Source organism: Vanellus vanellus (assembly GCF_965231255.1).
Source record: "Vanellus vanellus genome assembly, chromosome: Z".
Taxonomy (NCBI): Eukaryota; Metazoa; Chordata; class Aves; order Charadriiformes; family Charadriidae; genus Vanellus; species Vanellus vanellus.
This window is the reverse complement of record NC_138908.1, coordinates 78,512,337-78,531,906: the sequence shown is the minus strand read 5'-3', so window position 1 is coordinate 78,531,906 and position 19,570 is coordinate 78,512,337. Positions and strand designations below refer to the sequence as shown.

Genomic DNA, 19,570 nt, shown 5'->3' with positions numbered 1-19,570 from the left:
TGTGCGTGGAAGGCAGCACTGAGCAATGAGATGTAGCAACCGGGTGGATGCTGTTTTGGAGGAACCCCATGGGGCAGATGTCCAGCTGCAGGAGGGTTTGGTGGGCTGAAGGTGGGTTGGAAAATTCCTCTGCAGCGGCTGTGTGTGCCATGGTACGTATCTGGAGAGCACAAACCTGTTAATCACTTTCCCAAAGCTCCTGAGCTCCGATGAGAGCAATGCACTGATGCTGCAGCCCACAGCGGGGGGGACATACTCTGCCCAAAGCAGTGGATGGCATTGGTACCCTTAGCAGGGACATTGTCTCCCACCAGGCCTGGAAGCTCCTGCTGCTCCCAAACAAGTGAGGAGTGAACGGGGCAGGCTTATTTCCCTCACACTGCATGATTTCTCCCAAGATGCTGGCGGTTTACCCTAGCACCTGGGGATCGAGCCCCTGGGGGGGTTGGGATGGTGCTGGAGGGGCTGTGGTAAGGGGTCGTCCTCACTGCCCACGCTGGAGTATGTGTTGGAGTTGGCACGGCAGCATGCAATGAGGCACAGGGACTGGTTGTGCCATGGCAAGTTTGGGGTGTGCCCAGGGGCAAGAGAGCCTCAGTGACAAGACAGTGGCCCACCTTGGACTCATGCCCCCAGGTGAGGGGCTGTCAGCACCCACCTGCCCTCCTGGGGAAACACATTTGGGTGCAAAAGGGCCAATCCCCACTTCTGTGGCTGCCTCTCCCCAGGAGCACCAGCAAGCAATGGGTATAGTGGGACTGTTTTGGGGAGGTTTGACCATTTGCATCGGCTGTGACTACTCTGGGAGTCATATGTGTCTGGCACCACCCCAGGGTCTAGGGGGAAAAGCTGGGGGGGGGCTTAAAGGGTGGTCCATGAGGCTGAAAAGGGCTGGGAGGAGAGAGGCAAAAGAGAGTTTGTGTCACTGTCGACCAACAGATCCATTCCCATCCCCACCCAAACCCTTCTTTACTGCTCTTCCCCAGCCCACGGGGGCTTTACACATCTCATGGCAGCTTGGACTTGAAATACAGAGACAGGCAGGTGCATCCCCGTGTGGATCAGCCCCCAGTGAGGGCTGTGAGCTGGGACAGAGCAGCCCAGCATCCCTCCCTGCGCCTGACACCTCCCCATCCCCGTGGTCTTCCCTCTTCACCGCTCTGCCCTGCTTGATCTCTTCACAGGCGAAGAAAGGCCAGGAGGTTAAGAAGGGCCCGGAGGTAGAAATTGCAAAGCTGGACAAGCTGCTTAACCTGGTGAGAGAGACGGAGAGCAAGGGAGGGAAGTAAGCGGGGGGAGCAATGGCTCTGCTGGGGGCCGCCGGCCGAACAAGCCCGGCTTTGATCGGTGGCTGCTTGGCATGCAAGCAGTGGGCCCCATGCCGCCCGCTCTTTGCATAGCGGGAACACTTTGCCTCTATGCCCAGACAAATAAACAGAGGTGCTGGGAGAGCCATGGCGTGCAATCTCTGGGGTCAGGCAGACCTCACCATGTTGTGTCCCCCAGAGCCACACAGCCCTCAGCTCTTCCCCACCCTTGTTCAGGCTTGTACCGGCTGAGAGCCCCATGGAGGGCAGGTGAGGGCTGGTCCCACCAGCCCTAGGGAAACCTCAGGGCTGCAGCTCGATGCCAGCCAGTCCCTCTGTAAGTGGTGGCCAGAGAGACTGAGCACAGAGTTGCAGCCCCACAGCCATTTGTGGGGTCAGCCATGCACAGCCCCTTGGATTTTGAGGGGGCAACCTAAGCCAGAGGGTGGCTGGGGACCTGGCCTGGTCCCCCACGGCTGTGGGAGAGGGCTGTGCCATGCCTGTAAACAGGATATCACAGCAGTTGCCAGCCACCAGCTTTGGGATGCTCACAGCTCCCCTGTCCCCAGGGAGGCTCAGCTGCCTCTGCCCAGATGGCAGCTGCAGGAGTGGTTGGGCACTGGGGTTTGCAAAGCCTTCCCACCGCTCCGGTGCTTTGCGGCAGAGGGATTAGATGCTACGTGGCTGCGGTGGCAGCAGGAACCGTGGTGGCCTTGCTGAATGCTGATGAGCAGGGACGGGCTGTCACCGCTGGAGCCTTGCACACAGCTGCTGGGAGTGGGGACCAGAGGCACTTATTCCACCAGGCAGGGATGGTGGCAGGTCTCCTCCATCTGCTCAGCTGGCCTACGTCCCCTGCAAGCTTCCCTGTAACTTAAGGCCCTGGCTTAGAAACTCTCCGCTGTCTGTAGCATTGGGGCTGGGGGATGCTCCCTGCTGACAGACCCGTGCCCCCAGCCTGGGCAGGCATGCTGCAGGCAGGAAATACCCAGCCAGGTTTCTCGTCCAGCATTTAAAAGCCACAGATGGATACAGACATCAGCCTTTCCTTGTCACCACCACCCAGCAAACTGCCCACAGTCCTGCAAGGACATTGGCTACCAGCCCTGGGGCAGCTGCTCCTCAGCCCTGCGGGACAAGCAGGACACGCAGCGTCCCCCACATTTTCCAGGCACTGGGCAGAGCTCAGAGACACCGCCTTGGTTCTATGATCAGTTTATTAGTCTAGTAAAAACTAGGATGTGTTACACCTGACATGGGGAGGAACAGCATAGGGACCCTGGCCAGCATCCCTCCCAGCACAGCCCACCCCTCTGTCCCCTTATTGCAGCGGCTGTGCCAGTGGGGACCTTGGCTATTGCTCGGCTTTAGGATGGGTAGGTCAGAGCCCTCCAAAACCCACAGCACCTGCAGGCAGGGCAGGGGGAAGGCAGCTGCCAGGCTTGGGGACAAGCCAGACCACCAGCATCCCTCCCTATGGAGCCACTTTGGTCCCTGGGGAGTGACAGGGCTGGAAGACCCTTCAGTGCTGTTTTGACTGGGGACCCTCATCTCTCCCCATGTCTCCCACCTCCCCAGCAAAAAGCCATCCCAGGCTGCTCTCAAAGGGGATGGGGACACCAACAAGGGCACAACTGTCCACAGGAGGAGGCAGGAGGGCAGGCAAGGACAGACACCCAGCAAGGAGAAGGGCTATTTGCCTGTCAGTATTGGTGCTAATGCTGGAGGGGATTGACAGACAGACAGACCGTAGACAAACGGACAGACCATGCAGACCCTCACATGGCTCATTAAACTGGCTGCTGGGGCAGATGGGTGCCAAATGCCCTGAGGCTGGGGGCACATGGCACCCCAGGGCCATCCCCAAAGACACCCAGACTGCTAACACCCTGCTCTACCAGTGGGGCCAGGGCTGCTAGGCTCCCTGCCCAGGCACTTCCCACCACGGGGCAACCAGCGCACTCGGGGACAGGAGCCCGTGCCAGCCCTGCTGCCTCCCCTCTACGAGCTCCCGGCTGGCACCGCTCAGGTCTGCGACACGGTGGCCACTGGCCTGGGCCACAGGCACCAGGGAGGAGCCCACGGGCTGTCCCCGAACATGGGCTGCGCTCGAGGGCAGGGCTCCTGCTGCCCTTGCTGGCCGCTGGGACAGGCAGGATTATCTGCATAGCACGTCCCCGGGCACTGTGTCTCCATCACCATGGTCACTGTGGGAATCCGCAGGGACTTCGCACACCAAAATCACGCAGGCGAAGGGCTGTGCCCTGTGTCATGGCTCCTGTGAGCAGCTCAGCATCCCCTTTGCTCTCATGCTGCCCAGTCCAGCACCCCAGTCCCAGCGCAGGCATCCAGTCTGGCACGACTCCTTCAGCACAGCCGGGAACCCAAGTCCCCAGGCAGTTCAGGGCTGCAGCAAATACTTCTCTTCGTTCCTTGACTCGTCCGCATCAGAAGCCGGGCTCTTCTTGGGGCACGAGGGGGTCCTGCAGGCCTTGCAGAGGATGAGGAAAAGGATGAGGATGAGCAACGCGATGACACAGTTAAAAGAAATTGCCACAACCGCTCCGGTGGAGAGAGCAGCCCCCATCGCCGCTGTCCCACGGGAAAAAGGGGGGCCCACAGGTCGGCCCCACGCTTGGGATGCCAGTGCAGTGATTGAGTGAGCAGCCTCTACCCACCGGCATTGGCAGGGGACAAAGGGGATGGTGTCGGTGCTGGCGATGGTGTGGGGCTGGGGCCAGGGAGGCAGTGGGATGGCATTGTCCCGTCACAGTCCGGCCGCTCGCAGCTGTTTCCTGGGCTTCACCACGCTGCTGGGAAGGATCGATCAGAGCTTTCCCTCAGCTTCCCCTCCTCCAACTGGGTGGTGGGGACACGGGGACCTCTATCCTCCCTCCTGCACCTGGAAGGGAGAAAGTCACAGTCACGGCCAGCACAAGGGGATGTGCTGCCCGAACCACTCCAGTTGGGCTGAGGGGGTGCCAAACCTTGGGGTCGGGAGGCTGCAGCAGCTCCCAGGTCAGCTGCTGTTCACAGGGACCTTTCCAGCACCTCACACCCTGACTGCCCGGGCTGTCTCCCCTTATGCCCTGCAAGGGCCACCAAGCTGGAGGTGTCCCCAGTGGGAGAACCATCACCTCAGCCTGGCGCAAACCCGGATGGCTCAGGGTGGCCTTGACCCACCTCTTTACCCCTCTCCATCAGCTTTTCTTACCGCCCAGACCCAGCTGCGAGGTCCAGCACCCCAAAACAGGGCGACCAGCGGGGCGAGCAGCTCCCCCCCTTGTGCTTTTTACCCGGGGCGGGCAGAGCCCCGATTTCTGGAGTCCCCGGTGCCTCTAATCCCCCACCCCGCCCGCCGAGGAGCGGGACACCCGCGCAGCCCCCCCCCCCCCCCGGCCCCGCAGCGACGCACCGGGCAGCAACAGGTCTCGCCGGACCCGCCGTCCCGTGGCGGGTCCCCGGCGTTACCTACCTGCCTCCGCTCCGCCCCGGGACGCCGCCGGCGGCGCTGCCGGGTCCGTGGCCCAGTGCGGAGCAGGGTCCCGACGCGGTGTCCCAGGCGAGGAGCGGTGTGACGGCTCCGGGCCCCCGCTGCGCGATGCGGGGTACCGGTGCGGAGCGGGGCGGCGGTGCAGAGTGCCGGTGCGGACCCCCGGGCGCAGTCCCGCCGTGGGCCGCCCGGTGGGTGCCGCAGCCCCGCGCGCTGCCCGCTGCCTCCCGCCGGCACCGCGGAGGGGTGGGAGGGCGGGAGGGGGGGGAGAACGGAGGGGAGGGGGCGGGCCCTGCTGCCACCCCACCCCCGGTCATTGGTCCCGCCCCCTCGCCCGTCGTGCGCTATTGGACGAGCGCTCGGGTCAGGGCCCGCCCCCCTCGGACCCGGCCCGTGGTGCCTCCGCTGCCTGTCCGGCCCGGTCCCTGCTGCCGGTACAGCCCTGCCTGCACCGCCCGCGCTGGGCTGCTGTCCCTCCGGTCCTGTCCCGCCTGTCCTGCCCTGCCCGCACTGTCTTTACTGCCCCTGCCTGCGCAGCCCTGGGGACACTGCCTGGCTCTCCCTGCTGCTGCCTGCCCTGCCCCTGTACACACACGCACACGGCCCTGCGCACACCAGGGGATGAGAACGCTGAGGATGGAGCTGCCAAGGGTTTGGGTCCCTGCCGGGACATGGGGGCCACAGACAGGCAAGGGTGGGCACAGGCACTGTCACAGTCTGTGGGGAGGGGACAACAGGTCATTTAGGGACATTCAGTGACCTGGGGATCTGGGCAGCGGTGGCCTTATAGGCACAGCTGGCTTCTCCCTGTCCTGTGCCATGGGGAAACTGAGGCAGGGGGCAGCCCATCCCGGGGTGCAGGGGTGCCACAGCCCTGAGAGCCGTGACCGCGGCCTCAACAGAGGACGGGGGCCAGGGAGGCTCTGATGCAGGGTGTCACCCCAAAGGGGGGATCCTCCTGGTGAAGGACATAGATGTGGCATCCAGGGAGGTGGCTGGGGGGGGCACACAGGGGTCTCTCCCCACAGTTCCAGGAGACCCCTGGGGATCAGGTCCCAGCACCTGCATCTGCTCTGAAAAGCCACGGCTGGGCCACATGTCCTCCTGGTGGCACAGAGCACGGCAGTGACACAGTGGGGAGGAACTGCTGCAGCCTCTCGAGGCGCAGAGGGCCCGTCAGTCAGGGCAGCCCCGCACAGTGTGTCACAGCAGGACAAGGAGGCAGCTGGATGCAGAACGGATGAAGAGCAGGTTCATAAGAGAGCTGGGGACCTCTCCCAGCTGACCCAATGGGCTGCTCAGTGGCCTGCAGGTGTGGTGGCCGGATGCTCCGTCTCCGGCCCCAGGGAAGGAAAGCTCCGGCACTGCTGGGGGCTGCCACAGTCAGCTGAGGGTAACTTTCAAACAGTGAAACAAACCCAAAAATCGCTTTGCAGCTTTGATGAAAAGGTGTTAAACGTGCCACTGCCACGAGGGAGGATTACACAGGCTGAGGATCCGGCTTTCCGCTAAGAGGGTGTTTTTAACAGTAAACAAACACAAACACATTGCTTGTTGCAATGTCAAAAGCCATCTGATCAGTCACTCAAGCATTTTTCCTTGGCATTTATTGCTAATCTGCTAATTAGTAAAGAAAAGCAGTCTCCTCCTTAGAAGTAAGGGAGCAGCAGCCGGAAACAGCACCGAGCTAAATCGGCTTAACTCTGCCCCGTTCCCCATTTCACCTGTGCTGGCAGAGCAGGGAGGTCCAGGCATTTCCCCGAGCACCTCTTTAGCTTTGGCGACAACGGTTGGGCAGCGTGTGAGAAGACCACCAGAAAGGAAGGGGAGTAGGACGAGGCCTATAAACCTGTCTGGGTGCTTGGCTATTGCCCAAGAAAAGATGCTCTGTCCATCGCCTCAGTCAGCAGAGTTTTGGGCCGAGTATTTTTGAGAATGCAGTTCTAGTGGGTTTAAAAGTAAAACAAAGAATACCAAAAAGCTTCCCAGAAAAATAAAAGCAACCTTGACCTTCCTTGGATATTAAAGGCAAAGGCAGGAAAAAGACCTTCCCCCTACCTCAGGTGCATTTACAGTCATGAGAGGGAAAAATGTGGAGCAGTAGATCCCCTCTTCCTCAAGGAGAGCTGAAAGAGCAAAGTTTCACCTGGCAGCTGCAGCCCCACCAGTAACGCTTACAGGGTGACCTCCAGTGGGATGAGGAAGACATGACAAATTCCACATTACATGAAGAAGAAACTTTATTTTAAAATGCATCTCCGTGCATTAAAAATGAGCAGAAAGGGGAAAGAACAGGGTCCTTTGGACCTTACCGTGACCACCACACCAGGGCACTCGCACAGCTACCAAATTTCAGGCTGGTTATTGACACAAGTCGACTCCTGCAACTTTGGCAGAGAGAGGTGTAACCGCCAGCTCCACCGAGGTGAAAGGAGGCGAGAAAGGGTGCGGCATGCACACAATCGCAGACAGAGTTGTATCACTGCAGTCCTACATTCAAACCGCCCGATGGGCTCAGCAGCAGATGGACTTTCAGGCACAGAAGTGACCAACCCAGGCCTGTGCCCCACGGTCCCACTCAGACAAACTCCAGCGACGCAGGCGGCAGCCAGGGGAATCCATGTCGGGTCCCATCTCCCCTCCGTACCGCAGCAAGAGCCACCTCCACCAGCCACACAAGCAGGCACCTGGCATGCATGCCTGCTGCCTGAGCTACCGCACCGCCCTGAGCAGCTGAAAGCCTGCTCAGGGAGCAGCCGCTTGCCAGGGCTCACTGACAAGACGCCAATGGTCCTTGCTCAAGCAGTGATGACTCCCGTCTCCCCTGAACCACATGCTAAGGAGCACAGCCTGGCAGCCTTTGACAAGGGAACTTGTCAAAACACAGTTTCAGACAGCTACAATCACATCCATTTTGAAACAGTTAACTTCTCCTGCCCTCCCCTAAGAACTCCGCAAGCCCCCATGTTCAGCAGCAGCTTTCCAGCTACAGCAGCTGGCTTGTTTCCGTAACGCCCCCGAAGTACACCCAAAATGCATTGTGGTCATCTCAGGACTTGGTGCAGGACTCCCCAGGTGCTCCTCCAGCCGAGCGAGGGTGCTTTCCCGTGCTGCCAGCTCCCCTGCCTCCACCCTGCTTCCTCTTCATTTGGCCCTTGGACTCCGCTGTAAGTGTCTCGATCCAGACAGTGTCAAAAGAGCCCGGAGCCTGGTATCCCGGCTCCTGTGGATCAAGGGCATCTTTGCTGAGTAGGACACATATGGTAGGAATGTTTCTCTTCACTGTCAAGGCATCAAGGCCCGCCTCAGGCACAATGGGTTCCCAGATCTCTTCAATCTGTTTGAAGAGCACTTTGGTGATCTGGTGCAGCTCTTTGAGCCTTCGTTTCATGATTTCCACACAGGTAATGGTCTTGCTGACGGCTTTGCCTGAGCCAGTGAAAAGGATCTGCCTCACCGAGTCCAGCTCCATCTTGCCGATGGCATAGCCCATCAGATTTTTGATTTTGCTCCCATCCTTTACTTTCATTTCAATAATATCAGGGGGTAAGTTGGTGAAAGGAAGAGGACAAGGTTTCTCCACAATTTTGGTCTTCTTATAATTCTCCATTCTGCAGTGCTGAAAAGGAAAACGGATCCATTAACATAAACTCTTGCTATAATTGCTGCACAAAGAAACTCTCACCACAATTAGTGACAACCTTTCCTCCAGATGGCACTCTGAGCTATCGGAGTTGGGGATCCTGAAAAGGCATATCTGAAAGATCAGCAAGAATGCCCCACTCATGCTGAGGAGTCACTTGTGTCCCAGTCTTCCTCAGCATGTAACTACCGCATGAACACTGCCACCAGGGCAGCCTAGGTAGGCGGTGAAAGGAACACAGGGCTGGTTACTAAGCAGGAAGAAGTAAAAAATACAGGCTGTATCTCAGGGAAAAACAGAGAATAAATGGGTAAGCTGAGGTTATTTGGAACAGAAGCCAAGGGGATACTGACCACAGCTGCACCCCATGAGCTGCACCGGAATGTGCACATGATGAAGCCAGGCACAGCTCACCTGCAGCAGCTGGGGTATGTTACAGAAACAGGCTCATGGCTCTGAGCCCCATGACGGACCAGTCTATGTGAAAGGCCAGGGACTGGATGCTTAATAAAACACTGCAGTTCGCAAGAGAGACAGCAAGTCAGGGGTTGCAGGCAGGAGGCACATGACCAGCAAGAAGCAAGACAACAGGAAGGCACAAGATGAACAAAAAAAGGGCTCTCTGAGGAAAAGTGAAAGACAGAAAGGCACAGTCTCGTAGCTCCCCTCTCTGCCAAGGCAGGGTCCCTCTACTGGCACCTTGACCAAGGTCCCCCCTAATCTGTGTAGAGCACCCCCTCCCCACCACAAAAAGCCCAAGGTGCCAAGGCATACAGCACTAAGGCTCTGCTATCCGGGGGCTTGTGATCCTCGTTTCACCCAGATACAGCATCTTGCACCCCACCACTATAGAGGCAGGGCAGGTCAATGCTCCCCTCTCTGTACCTAGGAGTCACGTCCCTCCCAGGAAGCCCTCCCCCTAGCACGGCAGCAGGCCGCCATCGGTGCCGCTCTGCTGGGGAAGAGCAGCGCCAGGCCCCGCGATGGAGGCCGGCGACACCGCTGCTACAGGGAGAAGGGCAAGGGGGGGAAGCGGAATACGGGCTGCCAGAGAATGGCGGGGAATGTCGGGCTTCCCTGTAAGAAGGCCAACCCACTGCCGGGGGCCCGCGACTGGGGCGAGCGAGCGGGCTCAGCGAAGCCACTGCAATGGGGATGGCGGGGGTCAGGCGAGGCTGGTGCCACAGGTTGCTGGGAAAAGCCAGGCCGCCGCGGCAGGGAACGGACGGCGGCGCGGGAGGAAGGCCAGGCGCCGGCTACCGGGGGAGGAGGCAAGCCAAGTGGCTTCCACAGGGGCCTGAGGGGGAGCCAGGCCGCTGCCGCGGGGGATGAGGGGGCACAGGCCCCACTGCGAGTGCCTGTGGGGAGGCCAGGCGCCGCCGCAGGGTCCCGGGAGGAGGCCGGGCTGCACTATATGTGCCCATGGGGAGGCCGGGCCGCGCTGCGGCGGCGAGGGAAGGGACCGGGGGGGGTGGATGGGGAGGGAGGGGGTGCGGGAACAGCTCTCACCTGCCGCCGCCTCAGCGTGCTCCTCGCCACAAGATGGCGGCCCGCGCCGGGCGCGCGCAGGCGGAAGGAGAGGGGCAGAGCGCCGAGGCCCCGCCCATCTGTGACGTCATATCGGCGAGCCCGCCAGGCGCCGGCACACAGCCGGCGTCTCCGCGCGCGCACTCACGCTGAAGGCTGTGCGTCAGCGCGTACGCCCGTGGAGGAAGGGGGTTGTTGGGGGGGGAGGGGCGGCGGCGAAGCAGTCCCACCGTCTTCGCACCGTTACCCGCGTGGGGGCAGGAGAAGGGGAAGAGCCGCCGCCCCCTCCCGGCGCAGGGAGCGGAGACGGGTAAAGCCCCGTCGGGCCGCAGCGAGCGGGAACAAACGGGAGGAAAAGGCGGGGGTGGGGGGTAGGGGGTGTACCTGCCCCCGGCCCGAGGCCGTGTGAAGCCACCCACCATCGAGGCCTCCGGGAAGGGACAGTCAGCGCCACGGCGGGGAGGAAAAAAAGAAAACCCAGTCAGCGTTTCAGGACTTTACTACGGTCCACAATATGAGCAGAGAGGGATTTTTAAATATGTCACAAACCCAAACACATGACAGGGAAGCACAAGATTTGCGAACAGTGGCATATTAAGGAGTAGTGTGGCTTCGATGTGGGGCTGACGCAACTCAGCCGTGGAGCCAGGGCGAGTCTGGGGTGTCACTCGCAGCGTGCTTACACCCAGCGGGAAGATGGTGAGATGATGGGGCACAGGCCGTGCTGCAGCAGCTCCAGAGCGACCCGAGGCCAGCAGGGCCCCCAGGGTTCTCTGCTCTGCCATCACTCTGCCACCGGTTTCGCTTCCTTGGCTGTTTCCAGCCGTGTCAGTATTTCATTCCACTGGACAAACTGCTTGGAGAGAAGCAGGGTCTGGACATGACTTTTAAGGAAAGAGATGTGGAAACTGCAGGGAAGAAGCCAAGGTGAGAGTGCCCTGGCTTGGGAGAGGAAGGCTGTGGAAAGCCTGCACAGACTCAAACCATCCAGGCACTGAGCCACTGCACAGCACCAAACACCAACAGGAGTCCAGGAACCACTTCCCAATGCTGCACGGCACTGCATTTCAACAGGCTTCCTACAGAAAAAGCAGACCTTCCCTACCTGCTGTGGTTTTAGGATATGTCTCAGCACTGGGATCCTACATGGCCAGGATTAGCCGCTGTTTGGCTCAGGTGGGTTGCAGGGACCAGCAGTCACCTGACAGATGCCACGTGCCACTGGCCAGCACGAGCTCTGCACCAGCATGTGGGCTGCGCTGCTCCTTCATGCCGAGTCGCACTGTGAGTGGATCCAGCACAGGGGCTGTGGCTGGCAGGTGGCACCCTGCTCTTCCTATCTCGGAGAGATGGGAAGTTCTGGCCCTCTCTGCTCCTGAGAGGAGCGTGACAGGGACACAGGCATCACCACAACAGAAAGGGCCATGAAACCCAGGGCTGGGGATCATCTGCTTCCAACCATATCTGGTGGGGAATGGCAGGAAACAGGCAGACAGTTCAGTTGTGTCAGGACCAAGGCTAAAAGGATACCATTTTGTTGTAGTCTTCGAGGAGTGTCTTGACACTGTCGGTGAGATCTTGACGCTGTTCCTGCAAAGAGGGGAACCACAGTGAGCGAGCAATAAATCAGCAGGACATCTGTCCTCCCAGTCCCTGACAGCACAGGGGGAAACTCATCCACAGCCAGTACTGAGAGTAGAGCTCAGACCCTGGCTGTGGCCACTCATTGCAGCTGTGTTTCAATAGGCAAGAGGAAGGTTATGAACACTCAAGCTCATGAAGCACGAAAGCCTCTGGGCTTGCACTACTGCCTGCGTCTCCTCAGCACCCATGCTTTGCTTGCCCCAGAATGTAAAGTCACAGCAAAATGCTGGAAGGGGGCATTAGGTGCTGCCCAGGTGATTCATCAGCTCCAGGAGCGCTCAAAGACAAGGAGATGGTATCAACAGCCTTCCAGAGACTGGGATACTGGAAGAGTGCAACACTTTATTCAGTGTCCCAGTGAGAAGCGGCATGCCAGCTGGTTAAACCCACCACCACTTATTAAGTGTCACTCAACCCTCTATTTCAAACAGGCTTATGGCACGCAAAGCGCTCTTCCAGTTCAGACTCAATTGTCAGAAATCCTGGCTAGTTTCCACCCCCACACCTCCTCCCCAAGCACATCTTTAAAACTGCAGCATGAATATCCCGTACAAGATGCAAAAATAAACCTGCTATAAATAAATAAGCAACTCAAGCAATTGCAAATACAGGGCTGTCAGTACAGCCACTGTCAAACTGTTCCTCCTCCCTGCTAGTCAAGACTGGCAAGACCATTCACGCTACCTGCTGCTGTATGTGGATTTGAGAGAGTCGCTGTAGTTTGGCTGCATGATCAGGAACCGCTGAAAGCACAGAAGAGAAATCCATTTTGGTTTACATCATGTGGGATTATTTACCAAAATAAAGACTATTCCTTCTCCATGAGCACATCACAGCAGAACTCTGCTAACTGAATGCAAGCACCACAAACACACCTTTTTATACCATATAAAACCCCTAGCTACCCTGTATATTAAATACCAAGTTTATTTGCTAACTGCTTCTGGATGGCATGAGTTAGAGGATGCTTGCAGTGAGAACTACATCAGAGTAAACTACTTGGATGAACATTAAAGCAAGCGATAAAAAAGGCATCTCTGGATGCCAGGAGCAGGGCCGTTTTGGACATAAAAGAGCTCACAGACAGGAGTGGCTCCACAGCATGGTGACCATACACAGCACTCAGCCACATCTCTCCACTCTCTCTGCCAATCTGCTGTCTCTAACCTGCTTCCCAAACTACTCCATCACATCCTTGACCTTGCATGGCATGTTAGAGCAGCATGAAGGAGGACCAGACATACTTTGTACCTACTCTACTCACACCAGGTTGTGTGCTTAGCTGTCCTCAAGTCTCAGGCTCAGGAAAAAAAAACAAAGGGATAGGCGACAGCTTCAGGGGTGACATTTGCAGCTCAAACTCGTGGAAGAACATGCATACCTTGGATACTGGCACTGTCCAAGATGGGCTGGAGGTTGTTCACCTGCTCCAAGAGGGCTGCTCGGGAAGGAATAACCTGCTCCTCTGGTTGGGGAGGGACAAGAAGCAACATCAGTAAATGCAAGAGACTGCTTTGGCTTTTCACAAATATTGATGACATAACCTTTCCATCTGGTCTAGCTGTACAGAAAGGGGCTTGTTTATTATTTTGATTAGACTTTTGTGTTGCTCATCCCTGAACCTTGGTTCCCACCAATTTAAGGCAGGATAATCACCAAGTTCCATTCACAGACTATACCAACACAAGACTGAACCACATTCTTTGGGGCAAAAGAGAACAAGGCTAGAAGGCGTTTAGAATACATCCAAAGGTCTTCCATTTTTGTCACAGCCTAGAGAGTATTGGAAGTCGAGTGAGGTAAACCGTTCTAGCTCCAGTTTTTCTTGTCAACCCTTTATTAATCCAGATTAAACCGGATACTAAATAATTCTAAAACCCATACTACAAATACTAAAAAAAATCAGAACTGACAAAACTGCAGCACGGATGCGCACACCGGAGCAAGCAGTAAGGGTGACAGACATCCTTGTAGAAACCATCTCTCTGAGAGCTCCAAAGAGGGTGCCTCACCAGATCTTTCCAGCTGAAGAAATCCCTCCCAATGCAGTTTAGGTAAAAGACAACTTTTGCAGTGCTACACCACCTCCCCTGTCTCCTCTCATTTCATGCCATACCTGCCAAGATGAACTGCAGCTTCATGGCATCTGGAACAGCCATCCTATCGATGTACTGAGGGTCGAGGTATTTTATTACATCTTCAACTAGAGTGAAAAATAGTTTGGAAGCAAAAAGTAGGAGAGGCATTATTGCATTAACAAGTGCAATTTCCCCCCCATGCTATACATCAGGTTACTTTGTAAACACTGCCCACTTAGGGTCAGTTTTTTTCAGATTCACGAATTTCTATACCACTTGAAAATATGTGACTTTGGAGCAATGTGAACAAGAACTGACAAATGCCTCAAGCCAAATAACTGCTTCATTACAGACACCCACAACACTTGCTTTTTACTTGGATAATGATATTAAAAGTGAGTGAAATCTGCTTCTTCCTGCCCTCAAAACAAAACTACCCAATAGCTCTCAATCCTGGTCTTTAAAATCATCTACAAATACACCATTTAAATTTTTATACTGAACGGACACTGCAGCTTTGGACCACAACAACCCTCCCTACACAGCCTGCTCCTTCTGTGATACTAGACAGCAAAATTTGGCCAAGAGGCAGCTTTGCAGGACAAAGCAGCACTACAGTGCCCGCTCCTGATACCCCCAGTTCGGAGGCGGCTCCCCAGATCTGTCCACCAGTAGCTATGTGTGATCCTTACTACTCCCACCACGCACACAAGAGACAGTTGCTCTAGCGTGCCCGAGAAGTCCAAGCGTGCAAGGAGTCATTTCAGGAGCTCCAACAACCCTCGAGGGCTGTATTTCAGGCAAAGCAAATTGCTGCACAGTGATATAGGTGGACATCAATCAAACAACAGGCTGCAGTGGCCCGTTTCCCACCTCAACAGCTGAGTGGGAGAATAGCGAGCAGGAAGACCTCACTCTGATTTCTCTGCCAAATATGCAAAACAGGAGCCCAAAATGAAAAGGCATCACACGGGGAGGGGGGGGCTTTTTGTTTAGAGGAGAGATTTTTCGAGCTCCCCCAGTCCCTCCGGAGGCCGCTCACTTTTCTTAAACAGGATTTTGATCCTCTCCCTCTTGCCGGCGATGTTGCTCAGCGCCACCTGCACCTTCACCAGCTCGTCAGCCACCTGCAGAGACAGAGAGGAAGGGGACGGGCCTGTCAGACCCCGCCGGGCCGGGTCCCCGGAAGGCGGTGGGGGGGACACACAGAGCCGCCCCCCGGTCGCTGCGGAACCACCCCCCGCGGCACCTTCTGCGGCCCGCAGGCCCCGTCGCCGACGCCGACGCGCTGCTCCAGCTCCTCCAACCGCCATTGCAGCCGCCTCAGCTCCACCGCCCCTGCCGCCATCTTGCCGCCAGCCGGAAGTAGCGGCGCGCCGCTTCCGGCCCGCCCCTCCCCGTTGCCATGGCGGCGCGTTGCTAGGGGCCGCCGTTGCCGTGGAGACGGAGCTCGCCCCGGGGCGGGAAGACGTGATGGAGGGCGGGAAGCGGCGGGGGAGGGGGGGGGGGAGGTGCGAAGCCCCTCTCAGAGGCAAGGAGGGGAGGCGGCAGGCGGTCGATGGTGATTTGCACTGCAGAGGCAGGCGTGCAGGCCTCCCGCCACCCGGGCGGTCGATTGGCGCTTCGTTCCGGCGTGGTCCTCCAGGAAAGAGGTGTTTGGATGTATTAAAAGAAATTGATATAGCGATCTGTGGGCCGTGCGGATGCAGGGCCTTTGAAATCCAGGAGGCTGCCGCGGGCTTTCCCCCAGGCCTCAGCCTGCCTGGGTTCACCTTTCTCCTATCGACCAATGCAGGTGACGCTCACTAAAAAGTGAGACGCTAATGAATGCAGCAGCCAACTCCAGCCCCACCGCTGCCTGCAACTGGCACTCACAATTACAGGGATCTCTCAAAGGGATGAGATGGATTCATGGTAGCAGCATCCGCCACAGAGAAAATTCCAGAGACTTTCCAAACCGCAGAGGAAGAAGTTCAGGAGCCTCCAAAGCACCTTCAGATGCTCCCTGCACCCCAGGGCTCAGCCTGCTGCTGCCCTGTTGTGTCCATGTAGCCTCAGCAGTGCCAGAGCTGCCCCAGGCTGGAGGGCAGTCCCTGCCCCTCACCAACACTGAGCATGGGGCTGGGCGTTGCACCGCCATGCCCCAGGCACCAGGGAACACCCGGTCAAGGTCCCAAACCAGGCTCTTAGGTCAAAACCATCTGATAATAGCTAGTACTTTGTTAGCAAGGCTGCCAATGCACTTTGGGGACCCTACCAGTGCCCTTTGCCAAGACCAAAACCCACTGAGCCCTGAAAAATCTTTGACCTTATAAACGTGTTCCTACAGGGAGCTGTACATGGCTGCCAGGATGTAGGAGGGAGCTGTGGGGTGCCCCAGTACCCCAAGAACTCCTATGGCCCCCCGCATCTCCCTGGAGGAGCTGTGCAGAGCACTCGGGCAGGAGGAGCAGGCTGAGGCTCTGTGTGTTCTTCCTTTTTTCCCAGGGATCGATAGCTGGGCTGTGGAAGAAGGATCTTCAGAGAGGAAGAGCTGTGCTTTGTTCCACAAAGGCGACAATTAGAAATGGCTTCATTAGCAGAAGTGGCTGGGGGCTGCAGAGGGGGCTGGGGGCTATACAGTGCTGGTCTGTGTTTAGAGGGTATACTGACTTTACTGTGGCCTGTGCTCTGCATGATGGGAAATGCCCACAAATACACAAATATCCATGCTAGAGGGTCACAGATGACCCACTTCCCCAAGGTGAGAAATTCAGTCAGTCCTGGGACTCAAGCATTGTGGGGCTTTGGGATTGGAGGGCATCCACCCTTTAGTGTCCCATCCAGCCTGCAAGCCTTGGAACAGGGCTGAAGGCACAGCACTGGCTGCCCACAGCCCAGGACAGTGCACAGCAAATCTGACCCCTGCTTCTTGGGGCTGAGAGGAGGGCTCTGACCCCGTGCCCATCCATGGAGCCTGTGGTAGCACACTGATGCCACGGCCGCCTGCCCCCCAGCCAGCTGCTGAGGATGTATTCAGTGCTCCTCCTGCTAGGCCAGATCGTCCCCACATCCTCTGTCTCCACCCTCCCGCTCAATTACAGTCCCTGTGGGATGCGGGAAGCGGGCATCGATCAGGGCTGGTTACTCAGGTGACAGCAGCTGTGTCCCCGAGCCCCCCAGGGAGCATGGCAACACACACCACCCCCTGAGCTGCGTAACGAGTGGGGACAAGAGCCCGCATGTGCCCTCCTGGCTCCCCAGGGCCCAGGCGCTCAATGGGCTGTGACCAGCGCTGCTTGGCAGTGACAGGGGACACGAGACCCCAATTAAGGCTGCATCGATCCCACTCCAGCTCTGCCTGGTGGGCTCTGCCAGGCTGTGCTGTGGCTGCAGGAGTTCTGTGCTGGGGCTCAGCTGTCTCCCAACCTGGCACCTTTACCCCAGAGCAATCTTGCAGTCTGGGGCGCACAGAGACATACTGTCGCACCTACACACAAGGGAAAGTCCACTGCAGCCTCGTGCGCACACACTCTCACACACTTACGTACACTCCACCCCCCTACTCACATGTTCACAGTCCCCCTCACCCTCATACCCACCTACAGGGCCCCTCTGGATGAACCGGCCCGAGGCAGCCCTTGGGTCGTCTACATGGGTCCCGTGTCCCCTCCATGTCCCCGGCATGTCCCCCCCCGTGCGCCCCCCGCCGTGTCCCTGCCCCGAGGCCGAGTCCGGGGCGGGCAGTGCCGCTGCAGCACCCTGGACAGCGCCCGCGCCGCTGGGGCTGGGGGCTCCGGGCGGGGGAGGGGGCTGTCCCCGGGGGCCTGGGGGTGTCCCCAGGGGCGACCTCTTAAACAGGAGGTTCTGTCCCCTTGGGTGCGAGGGACCTGGTTTCATGGGTGCCAGGGGTGGGCCTGTCCTCATGGCTGCTGTTGCCAGGTGTGTCTGTCCCCATGGGAGCCCGCTGTGCCTCTTCACATGCGTGGGTGGCTGCATGCGTGTGCAAGTGCATGTGCATGTGTGAGCATGTGCGTTCGCACACATATGGGCAAGTGTGACTGTGTGAGTGTGCATGCTTTAGTGCATGCCACTGACCTTCTGTGCACAAGTGATGTGTGCATATATGTGGTGACTTATCTGCCTGCAAGCCTCCATGCTTTCCCACGTGCACCCATATATGTGCCCATAAGCACCCATGTGTGTGCCTGTGTCTCCCTTTCAGCCCCAGCTGGGTCACCGCCGTGCCCAGGTGCTAGGCTGGCCCAGCACTGCTTGGATCTTGCCTGGTGCAACCTCCATGGCCATGGCCTTAGCAGCCCCACAGCCATGCCCCTTGCCTGGCACAGGCAGCTTGATGAGGTCCCCCACCTGTGAGTGAGCTGCTGCTGGGCAGCTTGTGGGGCCAAGTAGCCCCACAGACCAGCTGGCAGGGCTGGATTTGGTGCCTGATCTGATCCAGCCCATGCTTGAGGGCTCTGATGGGTACAGGGCAACTGTTGGCACTCCAGAGCCCTCAGAAGCTGAGGAAACCCTGTGCTGGAGACAAAGGTGAGGCTGGCTGTCAAACCTCAGGCGCTGTTGCTGCTGCCCCAGGACTGTGGAGGTGTCTTGCAATCCCAAACTGTCCCCAGCCTGGGCACTGGAGCTTGGTGGGTGGCACCATGTCACACATACCACCCTCCAGACTGGTTTGGTTCAGCAGTTCATTTTCTTTAATGGGTACACAGAGTGGTGTGGCCATGGTGGGAGGGCAGGGGGGAGCCTGGTGGTACCAAACCATGACCCCCCACGCTGAGGTAGAGGCGAGCGTTACTCCACGTTCGCCTGCATTGGCACCCAGGGGTGCGAGTGGGTGGGGGAGGCGCCCACCCAGCCCCAACGAGGTAGTTTGGAGTGGCCGGTGCAGTGCTCTCCATCTCTCTGTGCACCCCAGCTGGGGACCCTGGCATCCAGGGGGTATTTGGTAGTGGAGGGGCACTGCTGGGCCTTCCTGCCCTGAACCCACCAACAAGCTCCTCCCAGTGCACAAGCCCCACCCTGTATTAGGCCCCACCCCCACCTCACCCCAATATGCTCCACCCCCACCCAACAACCCACCAACCCACCAGTCCCACCAATATCCCCAGAATCTGCCCCGCAGTGTGACCCCCCTGACTTGAGGACGTGGGAGGCTGAGGTGCCACCACCTTGGCGTGGCCAGGGGCACCCAGGACCCTGGGGGTGTCTCAGGGCGGGGGCAGCAAGCACAAGCAGCACGGTAGGACTGTGTCAGGGGGTCTGCAGTGGGTAGGGGGTGCAGTATATAGGGGCTGCAGTGTATAGGGGCTACAGGGTACAGGAACTGCGGTGTTTGCACTGAGGGTGTGCTCAGGTGATGTAATGCCAGTGCCAAGGGTGTGTATAGGGGGATGCAGTGTGTGCACTGGGGGTGTGTATAGGGGGATGCAGTGTGTGCACTGGGGGTGTGTATAGGGGATGCAGTGTGTAGGGGATGCAGTGTGTGCATTGAGAGTGTGTATAAGGAACAAAGTATGCATAGAGATGTGTATAGGTCAGACAGTACATAAGGGATGCAGTGTGTGCATTGAGTGTGGCAATGTGTGGAATGAGTGCCATTCCTCAGGGGTCAGTATCAGGACCAGCGCTGTTTAACATCTTTGTTGGCAACATGGACAGTGAGATCAAATGCACCCTCAACAGGTTTGCTGATGACACCAAGCTGTGTGGTGCGGTCGACATGCTGGAGGGAAGGGATGCCATCCAGAGGAACCTGGACAGGCTGGAGAGGTGGGCCCGTGCCAATCGCTTGAAGTTCAACAAGGCCAAGTGCAGGATCTTGCATGTGGGTTGGGGCAATCCTAAGCACAAATCCAGACTGGGTGGAGAATGGATCAAG

General features: G+C 58.0%; 4 protein-coding genes across 4 annotated transcripts in view; 1 reads left to right on the top strand and 3 right to left on the bottom strand.

Annotated features, from left to right (window-relative positions):
* DNAI1 (dynein axonemal intermediate chain 1) overlaps positions 1-1,289 on the top strand; it is a gene marked incomplete at both ends in the record, with an annotated part of 159,602 nt that extends 158,313 nt beyond the window's left edge. The window contains one exon of the mRNA XM_082497836.1: positions 1,185-1,289. Within this exon, the coding sequence (XP_082353962.1) occupies positions 1,185-1,289 (105 nt within the window). The remainder of the gene's footprint in view (positions 1-1,184) is intronic.
* Positions 1,290-3,591: 2,302 nt separating this feature from the next.
* On the bottom strand, positions 3,592-3,901 carry ENHO (energy homeostasis associated). The gene has a single exon (XM_082497671.1). The coding sequence runs from the start codon at positions 3,892-3,894 to the stop codon at positions 3,709-3,711; it is 186 nt and encodes a 61-aa protein (XP_082353797.1). The 5' UTR covers positions 3,895-3,901; the 3' UTR covers positions 3,592-3,708.
* Positions 3,902-6,989: 3,088 nt separating this feature from the next.
* Positions 6,990-9,984, bottom strand: RPP25L (ribonuclease P/MRP subunit p25 like). The gene is made up of 2 exons (XM_082497753.1): positions 9,953-9,984; positions 6,990-8,419 (listed from the first exon to the last, which is right to left on the bottom strand). The coding sequence occupies exon 2, from the start codon at positions 8,408-8,410 to the stop codon at positions 7,850-7,852; it is 561 nt and encodes a 186-aa protein (XP_082353879.1). The 5' UTR covers positions 8,411-8,419; positions 9,953-9,984; the 3' UTR covers positions 6,990-7,849.
* A 467-nt stretch (positions 9,985-10,451) lies between these two features.
* DCTN3 (dynactin subunit 3) lies at positions 10,452-15,043 on the bottom strand. Its single transcript, XM_082497694.1, has 7 exons — positions 14,942-15,043; positions 14,735-14,819; positions 13,731-13,817; positions 12,996-13,079; positions 12,299-12,357; positions 11,501-11,560; positions 10,452-10,844 (listed from the first exon to the last, which is right to left on the bottom strand). Exons 1-7 carry the CDS (start codon positions 15,038-15,040, stop codon positions 10,755-10,757), a joined length of 564 nt encoding a protein of 187 aa, XP_082353820.1. The 5' UTR covers positions 15,041-15,043; the 3' UTR covers positions 10,452-10,754.
* Between the last annotated feature and the right edge of the window lie 4,527 nt (positions 15,044-19,570).

Excerpts from the sequence above, each read along its gene's own strand:
- RPP25L (XM_082497753.1), bottom strand. The coding sequence starts at position 8,410 with ATGGAGAATTATAAGAAGACCAAAATTGTGGAGAAACCTTGTCCTCTT.
- ENHO (XM_082497671.1), bottom strand. The coding sequence starts at position 3,894 with ATGGGGGCTGCTCTCTCCACCGGAGCGGTTGTGGCAATTTCTTTTAAC.
- DCTN3 (XM_082497694.1), bottom strand. The coding sequence starts at position 15,040 with ATGGCGGCAGGGGCGGTGGAGCTGAGGCGGCTGCAATGGCGGTTGGAG. Across the intron at positions 13,080-13,730 it reads GCTGCAGTTCATCTTGGCAG|AGGAGCAGGTTATTCCTTCC; the intron begins GTATGGCATGAA and ends CTCCCCAACCAG. Across the intron at positions 11,561-12,298 it reads AAATCCACATACAGCAGCAG|GAACAGCGTCAAGATCTCAC; the intron begins GTAGCGTGAATG and ends CCCTCTTTGCAG.